Source organism: Salmo salar, chromosome ssa15, assembly GCF_905237065.1.
Source record: "Salmo salar chromosome ssa15, Ssal_v3.1, whole genome shotgun sequence".
Taxonomy (NCBI): Eukaryota; Metazoa; Chordata; class Actinopteri; order Salmoniformes; family Salmonidae; genus Salmo; species Salmo salar.
Genome location: NC_059456.1, coordinates 34738056 through 34765363, shown reverse-complemented (window position 1 = coordinate 34765363; position 27308 = coordinate 34738056). Strand labels below are relative to the sequence as shown.

Genomic DNA, 27308 nt, shown 5'->3' with positions numbered 1-27308 from the left:
TGGATGAGCGATGGCCAAACGGTATAGGCAAGATGCAGTAGATGGTACAGAGTACAGTATATACATATGAGATGAGTAATGTAGGGTATGTAAACATTATATAAGGTGGCATTGTTTAAAGTGACTGGTGATACATTTACTACATCCAATTTGTAATTATTAAGTGGCTAGAGATTTGAGTCAGTATGTTGGCAGCAGCTACTCAATGTTAGTGATGGCAGTTTAACAGTCTGATGGCCTTGAGATAGAAGCTGTTTTTCAGTCTCTCGGTCCCAGCTTTGATGCACATGTACTGACCTCGTCTTCTGGATGATAGCGGGGTGAACAGGCAGTGGCTCGAGTGGTTGTTGTCCTTGATGATCTTTTTGGCCTTCCTGTGACATTGGGTAGTGTAGGTGTCCTGGAGGGCAGGTAGTTTGCCCCCGGTGATGCATTGTGCAGACCTCACTACCCTCTGGAGAGCCTTACGGTTGTGGGCGGAGCAGTTGCCGTACCAGGCGGTGATACAGTCCGACAGGATGCTCTCGATTGTGCATCTGTAAAGGTTTGTGAGTGTTTTTGGTGACAACCCAAATTTCTTCAGCCTCCTGAGGTTGAAGAGGCAATGTTGCGCCTCTTCAGCCTCTTGAGGTTGAGGAGGCGCTGTTGCGCCTTCTTCACCACGCTGTCTGTGTGGGTGGACCATTTCAGTTTGTCCGTGATGTGTACGCCGAGGAACTTTAAACTTTTCACCTTCTCCACTACTGTCCTGTAGATGTGGATATGGGGGTGCTCCCTCTGTTGTTTCCTGAAGTCCACGATGATCTCCTTTGTTTTGTTGATGTTGAGTGTGAGGTTATTTTCCTAACACCACACTCCGAGGGCCCTCACCTCTTCCCTGTAGGCCATCTCGTCGTCGTTGGTAATCAAGCCTACCACTGTAGTGTCGTCTGCAAACTTGATGATTGAGTTGGAGGCATGCATGGCCATGCAGTCCTGGGTGAACAGGGAGTACAGGAGAGGGCTAACTAAAAACGCACCCTTGTGGGGCCCCAGTGTTGAGGATCAGCGGGGTGGAGATGTTGTTTCCTACCCTCACCACCTGGGGGCATCCAGTCAGAAAGTCCAGGACCCAGTTGCACTTGGCGAATTCGAGACCCAGGGTCTCGAGCTTAATGACAGGTTTGGAAGGTACTATGGTGTCAAATGCTGAGGTGTAGATGATGAACAGCATTCTTACATACAGTGGGGGGGAAAAGTATTTGATCCCCTGCTGATTTTGTATGTTTGCCCACTGACAAAGAAAGGATGCGTCTATAATTTTAATGGTAGGTTTATTTGAACAGTGAGAGACAGAATAACAAAAATATCCAGAAAAACGCATGTCAAAAATGTTATAAATTGATTTGCATTTTAATGAGGGAAATAAGTATTTGACCCCCTCTCAATCAGAAAGATTTATGTCTCCCAGGTGTCTTTTATACAGGTAATGAGCTGAGATTAGGAGCACACTCTTAAAGGGAGTGCTCCTAACCGTAGCTTGTTACCTGTAAAAAAAGTAACCTGTCCCAGAAACAATCAATCAATCAGATTCCAAACTCTCCACCATGGCCAAGACCAAAGAGCTCTCCAAGGATGTCAGGGACAAGATTGTAGACTTACACAAGGCTGGAATGGGCTACAAGACCATCGCCAAGCAGCTTGGTGAGAAGGTGACAACATTTGGTGCGATTATTCGCAAATGGAAGAAACACAAAAGAACTGTCAATATCCCTCAGCCTGGGGCTTCATGCAAGATCTCACCTCGTGTAGTTGCAATGATCATGAAAATGGTGAGGAATCAGCCTAGAACTACACGGGAGGATCTTGTCAATGATCTCAAGGCAGCTAGGACAATAGTCACCAAGAAAACAATTGGTAACACACTACGCCGTGAAGGACTGAAATCCTGCAGCGCCCGCAAGGTCCCTCTGCTCAAAAATACATATACATTCCCATCTGAAGTTTGCCAATGAACATTTTAATGACTCAGAGGACAACTGGTGAAAGTGTTGTGGTCAGATGAGACCAAAATGGAGCTCTTTGGCATCAACTCAACTCGCCGTGTTTGGAGGAGGACGAATGCTGCCTATGACCCCAAGAACACCATCTCCACCGTCAAACATGGAGGTGGAAACATTATGCTTTGGGTGTGTTTTTCTGCTAAGGGGACAGTGCAACTTCACCGCATCAAAGGGACGATGGACGGGGCCATGTACCGTCAAATCTTGGGTGAGAACCTCCTTCCCTCAGCCAGGGCATTGAAAATGGGTCATGGATGGGTATTCCTGCATGACAATGACCCAAAACACACGGCCAAGGCAACAAAGGAGTGGCTCAAGAAGAAGCACATTAAGGTCCTGGAGTGGCCTAGCCAGTCTCCAGACCTTAATCCCATAGAAAATCTGTGGAGGGAGCTGAAGGTTCGAGTTGCCAAACGTTAGCCTCGAAACCTTAATGACTTGGAGAAGATCTGCAAAGAGGAGTGGGACAAAATCTCTCCTGAGATGTGTGCAAACCTGGCGGCCAACTACAAGAAACGTCTGACATCTGTGATTGCCAACAAGGGTTTTGCCACCAAGTACTAAGTCATGTTTTGCAGAGGGGTCAAATACTTATTTCCCTCATTAAAATGCAAATCATTTTATAACATTTTTGACATGCGTTTTTCAGGATTTTTTTTGTTATTCTGTCTCTCACTGTTCAAATAAACCTACCATTAAAATTATAGACTGATCATTTCTTTGTAAGTGGGCAAACTTACAAAATCAGCAGGGGATCAAATACTTTTTTCCCTCACTGTAGGTATTCCTCTTGTCCAGATGGGTTAGGGCAGTGTGATTGCGTCATCAGTGGACCTATTGGGGCGGTAAGGAAATTGGAGTGGGTCTAGGGTTACAGGTAGGGTGGAGGTGATATGATCCTTGACTAGTCTCTCAAAGCACTTCATGATGACAGAAGTGAGTGCTATGGGGCGATAGGTGTTTAGCTCAGTTACCTTAGCTTTCTTGGGAACAGGAACAATGGTGGCCCTCTTGAAGCATGTGGGAACAGCAGACTGGGATAGGGATTGATTGAATATGTCCGTAAACACACCAGCCAGCTGGTCTGCGCATGCTCTGAGGACACGGCTAGGGATGACGTCTGGGCCGGCAGCCCTGCGAGGGTTAACACATTTAACTCTTTTACTCACGTTGGCTGCGGTGAAGGAGAGCCCACAGGTTTTGGTAGCGGGCCGTGTCGGTGGCACTGTATTGTCCTCAAAGCGAGAAAAGAAGCTGTTTAGTTTGTCTGGGAGCAAGACATTGGGGTCCGCGACGGGGCTGGTTTTCTTTTTGTAGTCCGTGATTGACTGTAGACCCTGCCACATTCCTCTCGTGTCTGAGCCGTTGAATTGCGACTCGACTTTGTCTCTATACTGACACTTAGCTTGTTTGATTGCCTTCCGGAGGGAATAGCTACACTGTTTGTATTCAGTTATGTTTCTGGTCGCCTTGCCCTGATTAAAGGCAGTGGTTCGCGTTTTCAGTTTTGCGCGAATGCTGCTATCAGTCCATGGTTTCTGGTTGGGGAAGGTTTTAATAGTCGCTGTGGGTACAACATCACCGATGCACTTGCTAATAAACTCGCTCACCGAATCAGCGTATACATCAATGTTGTGGTTCGACGCTATCCGGAACATATCCCAGTCCAGGTGATCGGAGCAATCTTGAAGCGTGGAATCAGATTGGTCGGACCAGCATTGAACAGACCTGAGCATGGGCGTTTCCTGTTTTAGTTTCTGTCTATAGGCTGGAAGCAACAAAATGGAGTCGTGGTCAGATTTGCAGAAAGGGGGGCGAGGGAGGGCTTTGTATGCATCGCAGAAGTTAGAGTAACAATGATCCAGGATATTGCCAGGCCCGGGTCGCGCATTTGATATGCTGATAAAATTTAGGGAGCCTTGTTTTCAGATTAGCCTTGTTAAAATCCCCAGCTACAATAAATGCAGCCTTGGGATATGTGGTTTCCAGTTTACATAGAGTCCAATGAAGTTCTTTCAGGGCCGTCGAGGTGTCTGCTTGGGGGGGATATACACGAGTGTGATTATAATCAAAGAGAATTCTCTTGGTAGATAATGCAGTTGGCATTTGATTGTAAGGAATTCTAGGTCAGGTGAACAAAAAGACTTGAGTTCCTGTATGTTGTTATGATCACACCAGGACTCGTTAATCATAAGGCATACACTCCCGCCCTTCTTCTTATCAGAGAGATGTTTGTTTCTGTTGGTGCGATGCGTGAAGAAACCAGGTGGCTGTACCGACTCTGATAACGTATCTCGAGTGAGCCATGTTTCCGTGAAGCAGAGAATGTTGCAATCTCTGATGTCTCTCTGTAAGGCAACCCTTACTCACATTTCGTCTACCTTGTTGTCAAGAGACTGGACATTGGCAAGTAGTATACTCGGGAGCGGTGGGCAATGTGACGTCTACGAGGCCTGACTAGAAAACCGCCCCTTCTGCAGCGCCGTTGTTTTGGGTCGCCTGCTGGGATCCAATCCATTGTCTTGGGTGGTGGACCAAACAGAGGTTTTGCTTCGGGAAAGTCGTATTCCTCATCATAATGTTGGTAAGTTGACGTTGCTCTTATATCCTATAGTTCCTCCCGGCTGTATGTAATAAGACTTAAGATTTCCTGGGGTAACAGTGTAAGTAATAATACAAAAAACAAAATACTGCATAGTTTCCTAAGAACGCGAAGCGAGGCGGCCATCTCTATCGGCGCCGGATGTGGACCTCTGGTCGGATGACTGGTCCGGCCAACTGGTCCCATCTGGCCAGCAGGCCAACTGGTCCCATCTGGCCGGCTGACTGGTCCTATCTGGTCGGCTGACTGGACTTATCTGGCAGGTCAACTGTTACCTATCTGGCCGATCGGTAATAGCTATCTGGCCAACCGGTAATAGCCACCTGGGTGGCTGGATCTAACTATCTGGTGTGGCACGACCTAGCAATCTGGCCGGAAAGAGCTTAGTGGACCTACCTATCTGGCAGGCTTGACCTAGCTATCTGGCCGGTCAGTAGCTGGTCCTATCTGACTTGGGGAATAGTTACAGGAGAGAGGAGGGGGGATGAATGAGCCAATTGGAACCTGGGGATGATTAGGTGAGCAATGATGGTATGAGGGTCAGATTGGAAATTTAGCCAGGACCATTCGGCCGGCCAGATAGGTAGATCCAGCAGGCCGGCCAGATAGCTAGGTCCGGCTGGCACACCGACCATATCACTAGGTCCAAACAACCGGCCAGATAGCTAGTTCATGCATAGCTATCTGGCCAGCCGGACAACTAGGATAGCAGATAATGGGCTGGCCAGATACAATAGCTTGATCCGGCTGGCTAGATAGCTAGGTTTGGCCAGTTGGTCAGACAGCTAGGTCTGGCTGGACCTATCTAGCCAGACGGCCAGCTGGACCTACCTATTTGGCAGGCCGACTGAAACAATCTGGCCGGCCAACTGGTCCCATCTGGCAGTCCGACGTGTCATATCTGGCCGACTGGGCCCATCTAGTGGGTAGACCTGTCCCATCCGGCCTGCCAACAGGTCCTATCTGGTCGACTGATCCTATCTGGCAGGCCGAGTGATACTATCTGGCCATCCGACTGGACCAATCTGGCTGACTGACTGGTCCTATCTGGGCGACTGGGCCCATCTAGCAGGCAGACGGGTCCCATCCGGCCTGCCAACAGGACCTATCTGGCCAGCCGACTGATCCTATCTGGCCGAATAGCCAGGACCGGTTTAGCCAGGACCGGTTGGACGGCCACATAGCCAAGTCCGGCCTGCCAGATACATACGTCCAGGCCGGCCGGCCAGACAGCTAGGTCGGGCCGGCACACCGACCATATCGTTAGGTCCGGGCGACCAGCAAGATAGCTAGATCCGGCATACCTATCTGGCCAGCCGGACACCTAGGATAGCGGATTACTGGTTGGTTAGCTAGAACCGGCCGTCTGTCTGTCTTGCAAGCCTGACCAAGGTGTCTGGCCGGCCAGACCTTTATATATATATATATATAGAAATATATATATATATATATACACACAATTGAAGTTGGAAGTTTACATACACTTAGGTTTACATACACTTAGAGTCATTAAAACTCGTTTTTCAACCACTCCACACATTTCTTGTTAACAAACTTTAGTTTTGGCAAGTTGGTTAGGACATCTACTTTATGCATGACACAAGTAATATTTCCAACAATTGTTTACGGACAGATTATTTTGCTTATAATTCACTGTATAACAATTCCAGTGGGTCAGAAGTTTACATACACTAAGTTGACAGCTTGAAAATTCCAGAAAATTATGTTATGACTTTAGAAGCTTTTGATAGGCTAATTGACATAATTTGAGACAATTGGAGGTGTACCTGTGGATGTATTTCAAGGCCTACCTTCAAACTCAGTGCCTCTTTGCTTGACATCATGGGAAAATCAAAAGAAATCAGCCAATTTCCAAACGCCTGAAGGTACCACGTTCATCTGTACAAACAATAGTACTGTCATGACGTTGCCCTCTTACTGGGAACAGGGAGCACAGTTGACCCCCTCCCCCTTGCACCATCCCCCTACCTACCTCTCCCTACCCAGGCCCTGTGAAGGCAGTAGTAAAATTCTAAAGGAGAATGTCCTGCCGCATGGCCCAGTTGAGACAGAGAGGGGTTTCATAGAGAGACAAAGGACATTTTTCCAACTCACAGAATTGGGGAACCGAACGACATTTATGTTCTGGAGAAGGTATAAAAGATCGGTGAAGAATCCAGCTACGAACTGGTCCGCTTGGTACAATTTTGTGATACTCATTGGAGACAATAGTACCATATTACCATACTAAGGTTTATATAATAGCCTCAGCTATGGGACTTGCATCTAAATGGTTGTATACAATGATTTAATAAGATTAAATCTATTTGGAATATGTTGAGAGGCTATGTACTGATGTTAATGTGATAGAATTGTATTTCTGTTCAAAGCTTAACTCAGTCATCGGCACGCTCCCAGGGACACAGACAAGACCTGGCGTCATGAGACAGCCTTTTTCTGTCATTCCGAATAAAACCCCCACCCAGGGTTACTTTCTTTAGACCAGGCCTCCACTCCATTACAAGTTGGCCAATAGGTTTGACCCTGCATCCCTCTACTCAACTTTAACCATACCACATGGTTAAACTTTTAGACTATCGATACCGACAGAATAATAAGTCTATGATATGAATTAATTAATAGTCTGCAGCTAGAAATTCTATCATCGAACGCGAAGACCGACGAAACATCCATTCTATAACAACATTAATGAATGTCGCTTTGAAAGATCCATTCTAACCGAGAGAGAGAGAACGCGGACAAAGACTCTCCAACAGGACAAAAACTCTCCAACAAGGATCCCGACGACACACTGAGCGTAAATATATATTATTGCAATTGTTCCCGAATGAGTGAACGTTCATGTGCAAAGGATAAGCATATCAATTGTTAATATTTACCAACTCTGTAGGGTCTTCTCAGCTGACCCCCCCCTTGTTGGTTTAACAAGCCGCCATGCCGGTTTAGCCCACTAGGGCACATTACTCTACCAATTCTTTGTGACAATAACTACTGTTTGTATGCTTTATGTGAATTACTTTGTTTAGTAAATAAATGATTTCAAGACAGTTGATGTATGGATGATTTAGTAAAGACTTGGTTCGTGCAGATACAACAATTTACGATGTTTGGAATGAGACGGATGCGAGGAAAAATACACCATTTAAACCAGAAGATAATCGGCCTATACTATAATATAATATATAATGTTATAATATAGGAAAGTTATATTAGGAAAATTATAACTTTGTAATCTGAATATTTTCCTTGGTGCCCCGATCTCCTACAGTTAACTACAGTTAAACGATTAATCAGTTTAATCGCGTGATAATAATTACAGGGAGTTAATTGATAAACATGTCTTCAAGTTAATGGTGCCCAAAGACACGACAGTACGCAAGTATGAACACCATTGGACCACGCAGCCGTCATACTGCTCAGGAAGGAGACACGTTCTGTATCCTAGAGATGAACGTACTTTGGTGCGAAAAGTGCAAATCAATCCCAGAACAGCAGCAAAGGATCTTGTGAAGATGCTGGAGGAAACAGGTACAAAGGTATCGATATCCACAGTAAAATGAGTCCTATATCGACATAACCTGAAAGGCCGCTCAGCAAGGAAGAAGTCACTGCTCTAAAACCGGCATAAAAAAAGCCAGACTATGGTTTGCAACTGCACATGGGGACAAAGATCTTACTTTTTGGAGAAATGTCCTCTGATCTGATGAAACAAAATAGAACTGTTTGGCCATAATGACCATCGCTATGTTTGGAGGAAAAAGGGGGAGGCTTGCAAGCCGGAGAACACCATCCCAACCGTGAAGCACGGGGGTGGCAGCGTCATGTTGTGGGGGTGCTTTGCTGCAGGAGGGACTGGTGCACTTCAAAAAATAGATGGCTTCATGAGGAGGGAAAAGATGTGGATATATTGAAGCAACATCAAGACATCAGTCAAGAAGTTAAAGCTTGGTTGCAAATGGGTCTTCCAAACGGACAATGACCCCAAGCATGCTTCCAAAGTTGTAGCAAAATGGCTTAAGAACAACAAAGTCAAGGTTATTGGAGTGGCCATCACAAAGCCCTGACATCAATCCCGTAGAAAATGTGTGGGCAGAACTGAAAAAGCATGTGCGAGCAAGGAGGCCTACAAACCTGACTCAGTTACACCAGCTCTGTCAGGAGGAATGGGCCAACATTCACCCAACTTATTGTGGGAAGCTTGTAGAAGGCTACCCGAAACATTTGACCCAAGTTAAACAATTTAAAGGCAATGCTACCAACTACTAAGTGAGTGTATGTAAACTTCTGACCCACTGGGAATGTGATGAAAGAAATAAAAGCCAAAATAAATCTACTATTATTCTAACATTTCACATTCTTAAAAGAAAGTGGTGCAAAGAAAAAGGTCCTAACTGACCTAAGAGAGGGAATTTTTTACTAGGATTAAATGTCAGGAATTGTGAAAAACTGAGTTTAAATGTATTTGGCTAAGGTGTATGTAAACTTCCGACTTCAACTGTATATATCCCCCACCTGCTGTAACTATATGATATCATAACATGGATATCATACATTCTTAGATTTACAAATGCAATCTATGGAAAAGGATATTCATGAGGAGTCAGAGGATACTGGGGTCAATGTGGCAATGACAGCATCTGCATCCCAAATGGCACCATATTCCTTATATAGTGCACCACTTTTGACCAGAGCCTGTTCACTATATAGGGTATAAGGCACCATTTGGAATGCACAGAGTATCTATGAGGCTTCCGGCAGCCCTCATTTTCTATGCAGGGAACACACACACACACACGTGACCGTTTTGATCAAGTTAATACAAACAGGGATTTCAGCATGAACACTGGGGAAACCTATTCAATATTTAGGACTACTGGAATCCTGTTATATTATGGAGAGCCATTTAGTATCCTTTAAATGGCTTGGTTTAGTTATAGATATGTTATCAAATAACGAGATGTGCCATATTTAAAACTGATTTCACGTCACAGCAAGGCAATGGCAGAGTTATTCTAAGCACTAGGAGAATGTTAGCACCATCATGTGGTCAGTATGGTAAATTACACTTCAGGAATCAGGTTGAAATGACCATGGCTTTGGATTATAACTTCAAAACAATTTATTAGACAACAGAAAATATCACAGAGGATTCAGTGTCCTGACCAAATCAATTGGCAACATATGTTAATAATCATTTAGAATTATTTGTTAACAAAATAATGTAAGCTATTCAGAACAAGGGATGGCACACAATGATGCTACCGTTTATTAATAGTATTACGTAGACTCGCCCCAGATTAATCATTAAAACTAATGTCATATGAAAAAAATGAAATAGCTAAATTTAAATTATTCTTATGCATCAAATATAACATTCAATTAATCTTACAATGAACAAAATTAAAGAAGGTTACGACCAATTATTAGACATTGTTCAAATAATTTTAAAACATTGCACAAAATGATCAGAACAAGCCATAATCAACAAGCACTTGTACAATTCCAGTCTCATCAAACAAGTCCAGTGTAAAAACTTACTTTCAGTCAATGAGCCATAAAATACCAATTCATAACTCAAATCAACATGGTCACTGAGGTGTGGCGAGCAAGCAGTCTTTCCGGTTATTAAATTCCAGGTCCTATTGCAGAATAACAGTATCCCCACTATGACATCAATAGACATTGGTGACTGCACAGTAAGGTTCAATCGAATTCAAATCCAATTCTGTCCAGTCAGAATCAAAATCTACAATTTATGTGAACATATTATAAAACTACATTATCCTCTCATTCCTATGGTGTGTGTGTATTGATAAGTGCTCAGAGATAACAGATCACTCACTATGCTTCAGAGACGTAGATAAAACAAATGCTTCTTAGTGAACGTAACTCAAGCACATCCTTACAGGAGACTCCTGATAAATACTTGGCAGCCAACCAGTGTAGTGGAAGAATGACTGCTATGCAGAGTGAACACAGAACCGGGTCGCCCGGCTTGATAGTTCCATCAGGCTCACCTGAGAACAGCGGCTGTTATGGAAGCCCAACCGGGCCATGGACTGGGTTTTGACTTCGTCAAGTGCGTCTAGTGAGTTTAGCTGGATATGAGATGTCACTCTCAGTAAAACCCACTTAAAAAGTGCATTAAATTGGCAAACAAATCAAAACTAGCAGGAGTGTCAAACAGTTACAATAGAGGATTCCCATCATAGTCACGACAACCACACACAAGCAGCCAAATAAAACCTCCACATACAATATTTCCTCATCAAACCGTTTGTGGTCACACGTGTTCGACCTCATAATATAATCCTAACAAATACATATCCAACCATAATGTGATCAGGAAGTGGACAGTTCAACTATGCTAAAAATCAATAGCACCTGCATTCTAGATACTAACTGTTGGGAGAATGAAATGCCATTTATCTTAGGCATATGATTATATTACCTGTGACAGTGGACATACTGTACTTTCCTCTGCTGACTCATGCTACGAGTATGAGGAGAGCATCATTGAACACTCAATACAACACAGTACTAATAACGGTTGGCGTCATCGTAAGAGGTCACATCTAGGTCAAAGAAGTCCTCCAGCTTCCACTGCAGGGTTTCGAAGGTGGGTCTGTCGTTCTCATTGTCCTTCCAGCAGTCAGACATGATCTCATACATCACCTTGGGACATTGTGGTGGGCAGGGCATCCTGTAACCCGTGGGCACACGTTGGACCACCTGGTAGTTGGTCATGGCTGGAACAGTAACAGAAGGGATAATTATTATGATACTGATGTCACATAGTAACACAATGAAACCTAGGATATGCAAAAACATACACTAGTACTGCTACAGTACATGTTGGATCAGTCTAGGCTGGAAACACTCTCTGGACAATTAACTGCAATGGCAGATTGCATGCAAGTTGTACCAGGTGATGAACAGGTGCCAGATACATTTTTAACTGTTAACCAGAGGGCATGCTCCTCACTCACAACATTCCATGGTAGTAAATTACAGGATTAACACTGACTGATTTGATAAGCTTTCCTACCAAAGAGATGAACATGTTATTATGAATAGGTCTTACTTGCATAGGGCATCTGACCGAAGGTCATGATCTCATACAGCAGAATGCCGAAGGACCACACGTCAGACTTGATGGTGAACTTGTTGCCATGGATGGCTTCAGGAGCAGTCCATTTCACAGGAACTTTAGTGCCCTCTTTGGCTTCATACACATTCTCACTCTCCATCTAAAATGGCAACAAAACAAACAAAAATCTTCAATGGGCTTTAAAGAGTAGAATTAATCATTGTCATGGACTTACTACAGTTTGGTGTCATGTCTTCAAAAGAAAGAAATTGAGACTGGTCTTGAGTAACACCTTGGTGCTGAAAGGTTGACAAACAGTCAAGTCCCTCCTTGTTTTTCTTAAAAGATAAAGAGATACCCACCATGAAGACTCTGGCGAGTCCGAAGTCAGCCACCTTGCAGACGTTGTTCTCTCCCACCAGAACGTTGCGTGCCGCCAGGTCTCTGTGAATGTAGTTCTGCTGCTCCAGGTAGGCCATCCCAGAAGCCACCTGAGCAGCCATCTCTATCTGGTCCGAGACACCAAGCACCATACCCAGGTCCTTGGAGGAAGAGGCGTTGGATTCTGTCAAAATGTAACATGTTTCAAGTTAAACTGTAGTTCATTTGTATCCTGTGTAGTGAATGATTACTATGAGTATGAATGGAGTTTACGCCATGAAACTGTGTGTATGCTAATTTAGAAAAAAATGACCTAATCAGATAAGAGGAAATTGCCTAGGATCAGAGAGCAGGGTCAGGCCCAGAACAGAAGATGGACAGGGTGTGATTCTGGCTAAACAAAGAGAGGACCATGGACATTCCACAGGGGAGCCAGAGGGAAACTCACTGGGGTCATAAAATGTATAGCTGGAGAGGTGATGCCTATAAGGGAAGAGTATAAAATGTGTTGTGAACTTTCTAAATGTATGCACTCAGCTGACTGTAACCTTGGTATTAAACACTTGAAACTTCTCTTGAGCTTTTGGTCTCAATTCCTTATTGCAAAGAGGTTGCAATAGCATTTTTCTTTTTTAACAGAGGGAAGGAAAGGACCAGGATGCGAAAAACAGACATCTCATTAAGATGAGTGCTATTGTAAAATTGTATAGTACTATGTCTAGACGTTTTTCACTTGAATAACATTCAAATATTCAACGTAACGGAGTGTGTATGCAAAAGTATGACCATGCGATTCCTTGTAAACATTTACGAAGTTTAGTTCCCAAAAAATTAGTTAGTAAATGGTTGAATGTGTGTGCACGAGACTTTGGTGAAATATGGGGAATGCAATGCAGACGGTTTCAGGGCCACCAACATCAATTTCACATGACCGCCTCAAAAGGGGGACCATCACTCTGACAGGCAATGTTACGGCACCTTTCACGCAATGGCACAGCATCTATTATGCAAGTGGACAACATCAGATAATCCAGTAATGCAACTTGTAAATATAGATGGAATTCAATGCAGTCATTTAGAGCAATGATGAAATGCACGTAATTATGTAAGGGAAAGGGGGATACCTAGTCAGGTGTACAACTGAATGCATTCAACTGAAATGTGTCTTCCGCATTTAACCCAACCCCTCTGAATCAGAGGTGCTAGAGGCTGCAATAATCAACATCCACGTCGGTCATGGAGCTTAAAGGGATAATTCAGGATTTGTAAGTCTCTGTGTCAATTATGAAGGACGTTAGAGGTAGTTTTGTGAGCCAATGCTAACTACAGATAGCCCAATGACTGGAAGTCTATGGGTATTTACTAGTATGCTAGCAGATACCCATAGACTTCCAGTCATTGCACTAATGCTAGTTAGAAACTTCCTTCAAAACGCAGATACCATTTTTATGTATCCACAAGTTCATCTGACTCTGGAGAAGTTGATAAAGGGCCACATTGAAATAAAAATAAAAAATATTGCCAAAATCATGAAGTATCACTTTTTGACTGTTGCCAAACTTTTACTTCACACCAAACTTCCCCATAACACACATCATACAAGTTCAACTTCTGCACCTTATTTAAACTCTTGCTACAGTAGGCACATTGAGATGGTGTTCTAATCTAAACATCCCGTTAAAAAGGAAGGTGCGGTGGGCTTGTACGTGGGTTAGGTTATAATGCAATACAACAGTGTTCTTACTCTGAAGGTACTCCAACAGACTGCCATTCTTCATGAGCTCTGTGATGATGTAGATGGGTTCCTCCACAGTACACACAGCGTAGAGCTGGATCAGTTTGGGGTGCCGCAGTTTCTTCATGATCTGGGCCTCCTGTAGGAAGTCCTTAGCGTCCATGGAGCCTAGGAGAATAACATGTACATGAGTTGTACTGCACAGTAACACCGGCTGCAATTTTATCTTACTTGCACTGTGACAAAGACCTTGTTAAAATAGATACAGTGCCTCCAGAAAGTATTCATACCCCTTGACTTATTCCAGTCTTGCAATACAGGCTGAATAAAAAAAATAAAAAATGTTTTTTCCCCCCCCCTCACCCATCTACACAAAATACCCCATAATGACAAAGTGAAAACATGTCTTTAGAAATGTTGCTAATTTATAGAAAATGAAATATCACATTTACATAAGTATTCACACCCGAGTCAATACATGTTAGAATCACTCTTGGCAGCAATTACAGCTGGGTAAGTCTCTAAAGAGCTTTGCACATCTGGATTGTGCAACATTTGGCCTTTATTCTTTTAACATTTCTTCAAGCTGTCAAATTGGTTGTTAATCGTTGCTAGACAACCATTTTCAGGTCTTGCCATAGATTTGAAAGTAGATTTAAGCCAAAACTAACTCGGCCACTCACTGTCTCCTTGGTAAGCAACTCCAGTGTAGATTTGACCTTGTGTTTTAGGTTACTGTCATGCTCTGCGGAAACTGATATAGGAAGGACACCTGTATCTTTGTAGTGACTGGGTGTATTGACACACCATCCAAAGCGTAATTAATACCGTCACCATGCTCAAAAGGGACATTCAATGTCTGCTTTCTTTTTTAACGCATCTACCAATAGGTGCCCTTCTTTGAGAGGCACTGGAAGACCTCCCTGGTCTTTTTAAATGCAATGCTCGACTGAAGGACCTTACAGGTAATTTTATGTGGGGTACAGAGATGAGGTGATCATTCAAAATTCCTTCGACCTCATGGCTTGGTTTTCGCTCTGACATGAACTGTCAACTGTGGGACCTTACATAGACAAGTGTGTGCCTTTCCAAATTATGCATCCTGTTTCCATTGATCATCCTTGAGATGTTTCTACAACTTGATTGGAGTCCACCTGTGGTAAATTCAATTGATTGGACATTATTTGGAAAAGCACACACCTGTCTGTATAAGGTCCCACAGTTGACAGTGCATGTCAGAGCAAAAACCAAGCCATGAGGTCAAAGGAATTGTCCGTAGAGCTCCGAGACAGGATTGCGTTGAGGCACAGATCTGGGGAAGGGTACCAAAAAAATGTCTGCAGCATTGAAGGTCCCCAAGAACACAGGTCCCATCATTCTTAAAATGGAAGAAGTGTTGAACCACCAAGACTCCTCCTAGAGCTGGCAGCCCAGCCAAATTGAGCAATCTGGGGAGAAGGGCCTTGGTCAGGGAGGTGACCAAGAACCAGGTGGTCACTGACACAGCTCTAGAGTTCCTCTGTGCAGATGGGAGAACCTTCCAGAAGGACAACCATCTCAGCAGCACTCCACCAATCAGGCCTTTATGGTAGAGTGGCCAGACGGAAGCCCCTCCTCAGTAAAAAGGCACATGAAAGCCCGCTAGGAGTTTGAAACATGATTCTCTCGTCTGATGAAACCAAGATCGAACTCTTTGGCCTGAATGACAAGCGTCATATCTGGAGGAAACCTGGCACCATCCTGATGGTGAAGCATGGTGGTGGTAGCATTATCACCCTTTATCCTCCTAACAAAATGGATGGTCAATATTGCCAAACAGTTCTATTTTGTTTCATCAGACCAGAGGACATTTCTCCAAAAAGTAAGATCTTTGTCCCCATCAGTTTCAAACCGTAGTCTGGCTTTTTTTTAATGACGGTTTTGGAGCAGTGGCTTCTTCCTTGCTGAGCGGCCTTTCAGGTTATGTCGATATAGGACTCGTTTTACTGTGGATATAGATACTTTTGTACCCGTTTCCTCCAGCATCTTCACAAGGTCCTTTGCTGTTGTTCTGGGATTGATTTGAGCTTGTCACACCAAAGTACGTTCATCTCTAGGAGACAGAATGCGTCTCCTTCCTGAGCAGTATGACGGCTGCGTGGTCCCATGGTGTTTATACTTGCGTACTATTGCTTGTACAGATGAACGTGTTACCTTCAGGCGTTTGGAAATTGATCCCAAGGATGAACCAGACTTGTGGAGGTCTACAATTGTTTTTCTGAGGTCTTGGCTGATATTTTTTCATTTTCCCATGATGTCAAGCAAAGAGGCACTGAGTTTGAAGGTAGGCCTTGAAATACATCCACAGGTACACCTCCAATTGACTCAAATTATGTCAATTTGCCTATCAGAAGCTTCTAAAGCCATGACATTTTCTGGAATTTTCCAAGCTGTTTAAAGGCACAGTCAACAATGTATGTAATCTTCTGACACACTAAAATTGTGATACAGTGAATTATAAGTGAAATAATCTGTCTGTAAACAATTTTTGGAAAAATTACTTGTGTCATGCACAAAGTAGATGTCCTAACCAACTTGCCAAAACTATAGTTTGTTAACAAGAAATTTGTAGAGTGGTTAAAAAAATGAGTTTTAATGACTCCAACCTAAGTGTATGTAAACTTCTGACTTCAACTGTGTGTGTGTATATACATATATAATAAATCACTTTATTTCAAATCCATGATTATCTTCTATTATATATATATTTGAAATAAAGTGATTTTCTGGGTTTGAATCCAGTGTTTGTGCAAAACAGGCCATTTACCATGTTTCAGGGTCTTCACTGCTACTGCAGTGGTGTCGTTCCAGATGCCTTCATAGACTTCTCCAAATTGTCCAGCGCCCAGTTTCTTCAGCAGTTTGACAGACGACCGGTCAATCTCCCAGTGGTCAGCTGTGTTGTAGGACAGACCGTGGGTTTGAGGAGCCTCCGTCTGACAGGAGAGAGATGCAACATTAAGACCATAAGAAGAGTCAGAACAGACCTGACAAACTGTCCTCTCTATATTTCAGTAAAACCACATTACTGTTGTTCTATTGTCCTTTGTGAACGGTTGATGGCGCTAACCACTCATCGGCCAGTTTATTCGGTATGCCACCCCATTCACGAAAATGGATCGCTCCTACTGACTGAGTCACGTGGCCTGCTATATAAAGCAGGCAGACAGGCATTCAGTTACTGTTCGATTGAATGTTAGAAATAGACTAAACAAATGACCTAAGCGACTGAACGTGATATGATCGTCTGTGCCAGGCGGGCTGGATCCAGTATCTCAGAAACTGCTGCCCTCCTGGGATTTCCACGCCCCAGTGTTTAGGGGTTTACCGAGAATGGTGCGACAAACAAAAAACATCCACAAACAGACAAACAACGCAGCAGTACAACAGTGGTGTGCAGAACGGCATCTCGGAACGCACAACTCATCGATCCTTGTCACGGATGGGCTGTTGCAACAGACGACCACACGGGGCTTTACTACTATCAGCTAAAACAAGAACACGTGCCCACTGGGGCCAGTTAACACCAACACTGGACAATTGAGTGGAAAAATATCGCCTGGAAAATGAGAGCGAGTTCAGTTTACTTGAGTGGCCTGTGCAGCCAACAGACCTCAACCAAATAAAGCATCTTTCGGATGAAAAGGAACAGGGTGTTCGCAGCATGAATGTACCACTGTCTAATCTACAGCAACGGTGTGATGCCATCGCTTCAGCATGAACCAACATTCCTATGTAATGTTTCCGACACCTTGTAGAATGCCCGGAGAATTCAGGCTGTTCTGGGGGCAAAGGGGGGTCCGACCCAGTACTAGATGGGTGTACCTAATAAACTGGCAAGTGAGTGTATATGGTTGACACTGAAAATTATCAGGCTAATGCATTAGACCCAATATTTGAAGGGTGTTTCTGTCAACTAGATATCTTTAGCAAATTTGCCAGGCAATGTTTTGGTTCATGAATTCAGATCAAAAAGGTTGCTAAACATATGTGCTTAATCACAGTCACATGATAGTTAAAAGAAAGTAAATACCTTTTTACATGGTTCAAGCAAACACACACAGAGACCATCCTCCAGTTTTGAATAGTGTTCCACTAACTCCCTCAGAGTCAGAAAGCTCCTAGATCTTGACACATAGTAGCCTCCAGTGTCCAGCTTCCTTACTTTGTAGTGCTTCACTTTGCCCATGTCCAACACTGAAAGATACATCAAAAAGCATAAGGGCACAATACTAAAACAAGAGAACGATGACAGTAAAATCAACTAAAACCATGCTAATCTGTGCCGAATTGTAAATGAATGGGGAAACTATCATATTGAAATCTGTTTACAGTACATGGCCGTTATGACAAATGACTTAACCCTGGGCTGACCACATTAAAAACACTATTTTGGGTGATTTGACTGAACTTATGTATTTGTCTAGACATTCAAACATTACATAATTAATGTACCATTATAAATAGTGATGTGTGAAAAAAAAATTGCAATATTTTTGGACGATATTATATAGATACTTTGACTCCAAGCATCAATCTGTATAAAATATATACGTATCGTTAAGTCTGCAGTACCTGCGCCAAAACGCAGGTATTTTTCATCTCTCACACACACACACACATATATAATAATAACAACTTTATTTTTGTTGTGTTTTCCATAACTTATCAAAACTAATTTTGTCATGTTCCCTCATCTCACTATAGCAGACATATACAGCGCCTTCAGAAAGTATTCACATCCCTTCACTTTTTCCACATTGTTGTGTTACAGCCTGAATTTAAAATTGATTAAGTTTAGATTTTTGGGGGTCAAAAGCCTACAAACAATACCCCATAATGTCAAAGTGGAATTATACTTTTTTTGAAATGTTTACAAATTAATTAAAAATTAAAAGCTAACATGTTTAGTCGAAGTATTCAACCCCTTTGATATAGTAAACCTAAATAGGTTCAGGAGTAAAAATTTGCTTAACAAGTCACATAAGTTGCATGGGCTCACTGTGTGCAATAAGTGTCGAATGACTACCTCATCTCTGTACCCCACACATAAAATTATCGGTAAGGTCCCTCAGTCCAGCAGTGAATTTCAAACACAGATTCAACCACAAAGACCAAGGAGGTTTTCCAATGCCTCACAAAGAATGGCACCCATTGGTAGAAAGAAAATATATACAGTATACAGATCCACACATCCTTCCCAACTCAAGTTGCTGGAGAGGAAGGAAACCACTCAGTGATTTCACAATGGGGCAACTGGTGACTTTAAAACAGTTAGAAATTAACGGCTGTGATAGGAGAACACTGAGGATGGATCAACAACATTGTAGTTACTTCACACTGTCAATTAGGTTACTATTGTGAAAAGGAAACCTGTACAGAATAAAAATATTCCAAAACATGCATCCTGTTTGCAACAAGATACTAAACTAATACTTCAACAAATGTGGCACAGCAATTCACTTTTGGTCCTGAATACAAAGTGTTATGTTTGCGGCAAATCCAATACAACAGATTACTGAGCACCTCTCCTTATTTTTAAGCATAGTGGTGACCGCATCATGTTATGAGTGTGTTTGTACACGTTAAGGGCTGGGGAATTTTTCCCGATAAAAAAAATAAACAGAAAGGAGCTAAGCACAGGCAAAATCCTAGAGGAAAAACTGGTTCAGTCTGGTTCCACCAGAAACTGGATAGATGATCTCACCTTTCAGCAGGACAATAACCTAAAACACAAGGCCAAATCTACACGAGCTGCTCACAAAGAAGACAGTGAATGCTTCGGAGTTGGCCGAGTTACAGTTTTGACTTAAATCTACTTGAAAATGTATGGCAAGACCTGAAAATGGTTGTCTAGCAATGATCAACAACCAATTTGACAGAGCTTGAAGAATTTTTTAAAGATTAATGGGCAAATGTAATCGCTGCCAAAGGTGCTTCTACAAAGTATTGACACAGGGGTGTGAATACTCATGTAAAATTTGATATTTCTGTATTTCATTTTCAATAAATGTAAAAAAAAATAATAAGTATATATCCTAAAAACATGTTTTCACTGTCATTATGGTTTGTATGAGAAGAAAAAAAGCAATTTAATAAATGTTGAATTCAGGCTGTAACAAATTAAATGTGGAATAAGTCAAGGGGTATGAATACTTTCTGAAGGCACTGTAGTGAGAAATGTTGGAACATCAAATCGCAAATTATAAACATGTACAGTAGAGGCAGATAGCAACACAATTGTACTATCCTGTAATCAGGTTGCTATGCCATTATTGCTTCTGCAGAGACTAAGTTTACAGCCAACTGTTAATGTATAATCAAGGGACTTTTTCTGTCAGACTGACAGGGAATGGCCAGCCAGACTCATGTGGTCCTAGGTGATGTTAGCAGTCTCTTTGAGAGCAGAGGCATATGTTTGTTTACTTTGAGACCTTGAACCTTCAATCACGTCAGTGGACTTATGAGAAACTGTGATTTACACAGAACAAATTGGGGATTGTTCAGGAATGAGGAAACGACTTGTGTTTTTTGTGCATCGAGTTCCCTTCTCATACCAGTAACAGAAATAGATTGATCACAATAAAACCATAAAATGCATTCCTGAACAATAAAGCTAAGTCAGAAAAAATAGACAGACATTACAAAGTCATTCTAAACCTAATACGAGTATTGTGAGTATACTGATCTGTGTACATCTTTGGTAGTATACAGGTTTGACCTGTAGTCTCTTGCAGATGCGACAAGTTCAAGAACATGAGGCTGAGATTTACCTGAGAGTGAGAGCTCTCCTTTCTGACTCTCACAGTGTCTGATGAGGAAGGCTCCATGCTGGTTCCCCTCTGACAGAAGCAGCTTCTCAGCATCCAGTCTCTTGGTGTCTGCAAAGTACCATCTGTATACCAGAACAGGAGGAAACAACTCAACAGCAGCATCAAAGTATGACAGCAACCCATGCCTTGGTTGTTTACCTGACACCTATATATATATATTAGCATTGACCCGCTTCATATCCAGATCATCTATAAGTAACATCATTGAGTTACACAATCAAGTTTTAAATACTTCCTGTTCAAATCATCCTAAAGTGTGATTCATGAACATGCTAATATTAGGTGCCATTGACTTGGATGTGGGAGGTCCGTGGGTGGCTTTTGACCATTTCTTTGGATTCCTCATGTCTAAATCAATGTTAGAAAATGGTTTGGTCAAAATGGGATGTAACATACTACATTTATTGAATATTATATGAATCCTATAAAAATAAATGGCCAATGTGGATGTAATCAATCCGCTGAAAGGCCCAGTCCTGTCAAAACTGTGGTTTTCATATATACTGCTCAAAAAAATAAAGGGAACACTTAAACAACACATCCTAGATCTGAATGAAATAAATAATCTTATTAAATACTTTTTTCTTTACATAGTTGAATGTGCTGACAACAAAATCACACAAAAATAATCAATGGAAATCCAATTTATCAACCCATGGAGGTCTGGATTTGGAGTCACACTCAAAATTAAAGTGGAAAACCGCACTACAGGCTGATCCAACTTTGATGTAATGTCCTTAAAACAAGTCAAAATGAGGCTCAGTAGTGTGTGTGGCCTCCACGTGCCTGTATGACCTCCCTACAACGCCTGGGCATGCTCCTGATGAGGTGGCGGATGGTCTCCTGAGGGATCTCCTCCCAGACCTGGACTAAAGCATCCGCCAACTCCTGGACAGTCTGTGGTGCAACGTGGCGTTGGTGGATGGAGCGAGACATGATGTCCCAGATGTGCTCAATTGGATTCAGGTCTGGGGAATGGGCGGGCCAGTCCATAGCATCAATGCCTTCCTCTTGCAGGAACTGCTGACACACTCCAGCCACATGAGGTCTAGCATTGTCTTGCATTAGGAGGAACCCAGGGCCAACCGCACCAGCATATGGTCTCACAAGGCGTCTGAGGATCTCATCTCGGTACCTAATGGCAGTCAGGCTACCTCTGGCGAGCACATGGAGGGCTGTGCGGCCCCCCAAAGAAATGCCACCCCACACCATGACTGACCCACCGCCAAACCGGTCATGCTGGAGGATGTTGCAGGCAGCAGAACGTTCTCCACAGCGTCTCCAGACTCTGTCACATCTGTCACATGTGCTCAGTGTGAACCTGCTTTCATCTGTGAAGAGCACAGGGCGCCAGTGGCGAATTTGCCAATCTTGGTGTTCTCTGGCAAATGCCAAACGTCCTGCACGGTGTTGGGCTGTAAGCACAACCCCCACGTGTGGACGTCGGGCACCCATACCACCCTCATGGAGTCTGTTTCTGACCGTTTGAGCAGACACATGCACATTTGTGGCCTGCTGGAGGTCATTTTGCAGGGCTCTGGCAGTGCTTCTCCTGCTCCTCCTTGCACAAAGGTGGAGGTAGCGGTCCTGCTGCTGGGTTGTTGCCCTCCTACGGCCTCCTCCACGTCTCCTGATGTACTGGCCTGTCTCCTGGTAGCGCCTCCATGCTCTGGACACTACGCTGACAGACACAGCAAACCTTCTTGCCACAGCTCACATTGATGTGCCATCCTGGATGAGCTGCACTACCTGAGCCACTTGTGTGGGTTGTAGACTCCGTATCATGCTACCACTAGAGTGAAAGCACCACCAGCATTCAAAAGTGACCAAAACATCAGCCAGGAAGCATAGGAACTGAGAAGTGGTCTGTGGTCCCCACCTGCAGAACCACTCCTTTATTGGGGGTGTCTTGCTAATTGCCTATAATTTCCACCTGTTGTCTATTCCATTTGCACAACAGCATGTGAAATTTATTGTCAATCAGTGTTGCTTCCTAAGTGGACAGTTTGATTTCACAGAAGTGTGATTGACTTGGACTTACATTGTGTAGTTTAAGTGTTCCCTTTATTTTTTTGAGCAGTGTATATCTCTACACTATGGAGGTTGGAATATTACTGCGAAATTGATGATTATGCTATTTCTGGTGTAAGAGCTGTTTGAAAAGGCAGCTTGAAATGTCAGTCTGTTTTGTTGGGATGGTGTTTTGGCCTACCTGGTGATGTCACCAGTTAGGCCAAAACTGTAGGTGGCGGGTAGCCCTGAAGTGGCAGGTAGCCTAGTGGTTAGAGCATTGGGCCAGTAACCAAAAGGTTGCTAGATCGAATCCCCGAGCTGACAAGGTAAAATAAATCTGTCGTTCTGCCCCTGAACAAGGCAGTTAACCCAGTGTTCCTAGGCTGTCATTGTAAATAAGAATTTGTTCTTAACTGACTTGCCTAGTTAAATAAAGGATCAATCACCAGGCGGTAAATTAGTTAATAAATCAATAAGAAAAAAGTTCCAATCCTCTGCCAATAACATCTAGTTTTCCCCTCCCCACTGTGACCAATCCCAGACAGTCCTAGCAAAAATCTTGCTTGAGAAATTGCGCTGTTATTTTTTAAATTGTTTTTTACAATTAACAGAAAACACTTGACAGTAAGGCACTTAATTGTTCCCCTGAAATGATTTGATATTGAGATTTAAAAAAATAAAAAAATAAATACAGCTGCATTGGTACCGTACTCTACACATCCTCTAATCAAGTTAAATCAGGTTACGAACAGTGTATATGAGCCACTCTGTGATACTTCAGGGAAAGTACTTCTAATTACCAAGACAAAACCCTCTCAACATTTTCCCAGTCAGAGACAGTGTGGGAAAAAAACCCATCTGGAAACACGTGACTGCAGCTGAACGGAAAGCAGTTTCATGGGGAAGAGCAACAGGATAAGACGACAACATGGGTGAGTCACAGCCAAGAGTACTGATGTTGTTCAGAAGATGGACACCCTAGACCCCCTCCAATTTGCTTACCGACCCAATAGGTCCACAGACGACGCAATCACCGTCACACTGCACACTACCCTAACCCATCTGGACAAGAGGAATACCTATGTAAGAATGCTGTTCATCAATTACAGCTCAGTATTTAACACCATAGTACCCTCCAAACTCGTCATTAAGCTCGAGACCCTGGGTCTCGACCCCGCCCTGTGCAACTGGGTCCTGGACTTCCTGACAGGCAACCCCCAGGTGGCGAGGGTAGGTTACAACATCTCCACCCCGCTGATCTCAACACTGGGGCCCCACAAGGGTGCGTTCTCAGCCATCTCCTGTACTCCCTGTTCACCCACGACTGCGTGGCCATGCACGCATCCAACTCAATCATCAAGTTTGCAGACGACACTACCGTGGTAGTGTCGTTACCAACAACGATGAGACGGCCTACAGGGAGGAGGTGAGGGCCCTCGGAGTGTGGTGTCAGGAAAATAACCTCACACTCAATGTCAACAAAACAAAAGAGATGATCGTGGACTTCAGGAAACAGCAGAGGGAGCAGCACCCTATCTACATTGACGGGACAGTAGTGGAGAGGGTGGAGAGTTTTAAGTTCCTCGGCGTACACATCACAGACAAACTGAAATGGTCCACCCACACAGACAGCGTGGTGAAGAAGGCATAGAAGCGCCTCTTCAACCTCAGGAGGCTGAAGAAATTTGGCTTGTCACCAAAAACACTCAAACTTTTACAGATGCACAATCGAGAGCATCCTGTCGGGCTGTATCACCGCCTGGTACGGCAACTGCTCCGCCCACAACCGGAAGGCTCTCCAGAGGGTAGTGAGGTCTGCACAACGCATCACCGGGTGCAAACTACCTGCCCTCCAGGACACCTACACCACCCGATGTCACAGGAAGGCCAAAAAGATCATCAAGGACAGCAACCACCCGAGCCACTGCCTGTTCACCCCGCTATCATCCAGAAGGAGAGGTCAGTACAGGTGCATCAAAGCTGGGACCGAGAGACTGAAAAACAGCTTCTATCTCAAGGCCATCAGACTGTTAAACAGCCATCACTAACATTGAGTGGCTGCTGCCAACATACTGACTCAACTCAAGTCACTTTAATAATGGGAAAATTGATGTAATCAATTTATCACTTGCCACATTATATTACATCATGTTTACATAACCTACATTATTCATCTCATATACTGTACGCCATACCATCTACTGCATCTTGATGTAATTAGATGTATCACTAGCCACTTTAAACAATGCCACTTGATATGTTTTCATAACCTACATTACTCATCTCATATGTATATACTGTACTCCATACCATCTATTACATCGTGCTTATGCCATTCAGCCATCACTCATTTATATATTTTTATGTACATATTCATATTCATTAATTTACACTTGTGTATACAAGGTAGTTGTGGAATTTGTAGATTACTTGTTAGATAATACTGCATGGTCGGAACTAGAAGCACAAGCATTTCTCTACACTTGCATTAACACCTGCTAACCATGTGTATGTGACAAATACATTTGATTTGATTTTGACCAAGAAACCCAGAGTGTTTGGTTTCGACATAGTGACGTTTTACTCTCAGTCATGTCACGCCAAGTGCAATTGCCTTGCTAAACCAGTTTCTTTCTATATTTAGCCAGTACACTTGTATGGTGTTTTGATGCTACACATGGTTGTAAACAGTATGAAACAGCTACATGTACAATTAATATTTTTAGGGTTGGACCTCTGCATTTTCCTCTGTGATCTGGGGAATTATTAACTAATCCATTGTACTTCCTGGTCATTGACAATCATTAACCAGTTTGACCTCCCACTTAGGTCTACACACGCAACGGCACCAATAGCGTGGCATTTGCCTATTGACCAAATCTGTTCACAATATCTAAAGTAGGCCTGCATTAAACCAAACTAGTGCTTTACCATTTTCAAAACAATTACATTACTGTAGCCTGTCAACAGCTGGTTAGTCATGTATAATGTGTTTGTTAAGGAGTAGTCACCCAAATCTGAGGCCTCATCTAAAACTAGATTATATTAATCCATAAACCACCAACATTGTGACTCATATTCCACAACTCTGGCTTTAGCAATTCTTTCAATTGGCATAATAAACACACACCAGAATGTACCAAGGCTATCTAGAACATGCTCATTCTCATAAACTGTGAATTTATGCAAATATTTGCCAAATCCATCTTGGAATGGTCCAGTTGTTTAAGGGATAACAACAGGTCAGTTATGGTGGTTAATCAAATAACCACAACAGAAGTGTGTAGGATAGTGTCCCCTTCAAAAAATGATGGTAAAGTGATCAGTGGGATCATGGGTAAATAAGTCTCTTTTGAACATGCATCAAGTCTGTGTGGGAGTCTATGCCAATACTGCTTTTATTCTGGCAACAAGTAACCCAATATCCATAATAAGTAAAGATGATTTAGTGATGTCGACTGAATTGGAATAGGCTACCCTACTGTATAACTGAATAATGATCCAATGTACTTTTCTGTAGCCTATTCAGTTCTCTTCACTTCTTTGAATGAAGCCACAGAAACACCGGCATTCTTCAAACTTTACCGGTTGCTGTTCTAGTATAGCCTACTACAGTATGTCAAGCATTTCAACAGAACAATAGATCCAGTGCATCATTTTGTGAATGTAGGCTACTTACGGCTCAGCGTCCAGACTCTCCACAGGTGCCACATAATTGGCTGGAATGTAACCCTCCTTGGCAGCTGAAATTCCAGTGAGCGCTTTTGCATACCACCAATCGCCAGCACTTTTTTCCAAAGCTTCTAACTTGTCCCCAGCATTGAAACTCAAGTCCTCCTCCGTTCGGGCGGTATAATCATAGAGAGCGATATAAACGTATCCCGGTTTCTCAAGGGGTATAGGTGGCAAAGCCCTGTTTTTGGGACCCTGCGCGTGATCATTTTTAATCACCACGATTTCTCTCTTTTCAGTCGCCGACTCTGAATCTGACCGTGGTTTATTAAAACACGGGAAAACAGTCTGACAACACAAAAAACACTTCTCTCGAATTTCCATTGTGAAGACTCCCGGGTTAATCGCACTAAATCATTTTGTGATCAAATAAAATGTAAGAGTTATATTTTTGCGCTCATATTCCATTGCGGTTCGAATAAATTTTTCACATCATGATTTGGATCCTAGAAAGTTTGACTCACTCCCCAAACACTTGTCAAACCTGGTCTTTAGACTGGAATACAATTTAGTGCACAGAAACACACACTGACTAGCAGTAAAATAAAACGATTTATTGCCCGAGGCCAACTCACCGAATCACAGTGTTTCCTGGTTACCTTTATGTCTCATTCACCTGGTGAATATGGTGTAATTGCAGACCGAAATTCCAGGCGTTTCTTGATGTGGGTGTTCCCTCATATCAGTAAACGCCCATTGATAACTGCCATTGGTCAGTTCCAGTGTTATGGAGACTGATGGTTTCTCGACATATTTGAGGTGCATTCAGTTCGCTTGAACATTTGCTGCGTTACGGAACGGTTTGTACTGGACTACACGG

General features: G+C 43.0%; 1 protein-coding gene across 1 annotated transcript; it reads right to left on the bottom strand.

Moving 5' to 3' along the window:
* Positions 1–9766: 9766 nt before the first annotated feature.
* Positions 9767–27102, bottom strand: LOC106571322 (tyrosine-protein kinase SRK2). Its single transcript, XM_014144260.2, has 8 exons — positions 26436–27102; positions 20684–20805; positions 17944–18107; positions 16678–16846; positions 13881–14039; positions 12118–12320; positions 11750–11915; positions 9767–11414 (listed from the first exon to the last, which is right to left on the bottom strand). The coding sequence occupies exons 1-8, from the start codon at positions 26810–26812 to the stop codon at positions 11206–11208; spliced, it is 1569 nt and encodes a 522-aa protein (XP_013999735.2). The 5' UTR covers positions 26813–27102; the 3' UTR covers positions 9767–11205.
* Between the last annotated feature and the right edge of the window lie 206 nt (positions 27103–27308).

Bases quoted from the DNA above. Each gene is read 5' to 3' on its own strand.
- LOC106571322 (XM_014144260.2), bottom strand. From the start codon at position 26,812: ATGGAAATTCGAGAGAAGTGTTTTTTGTGTTGTCAGACTGTTTTCCCG. The intron at 14,040-16,677 runs GTAAATGGCCTG...TTATTCTCCTAG, and splicing joins AGTGAAGACCCTGAAACATG to GCTCCATGGACGCTAAGGAC. The intron at 11,916-12,117 runs GTGGGTATCTCT...TTGCCATTTTAG, and splicing joins GACTCGCCAGAGTCTTCATG to ATGGAGAGTGAGAATGTGTA.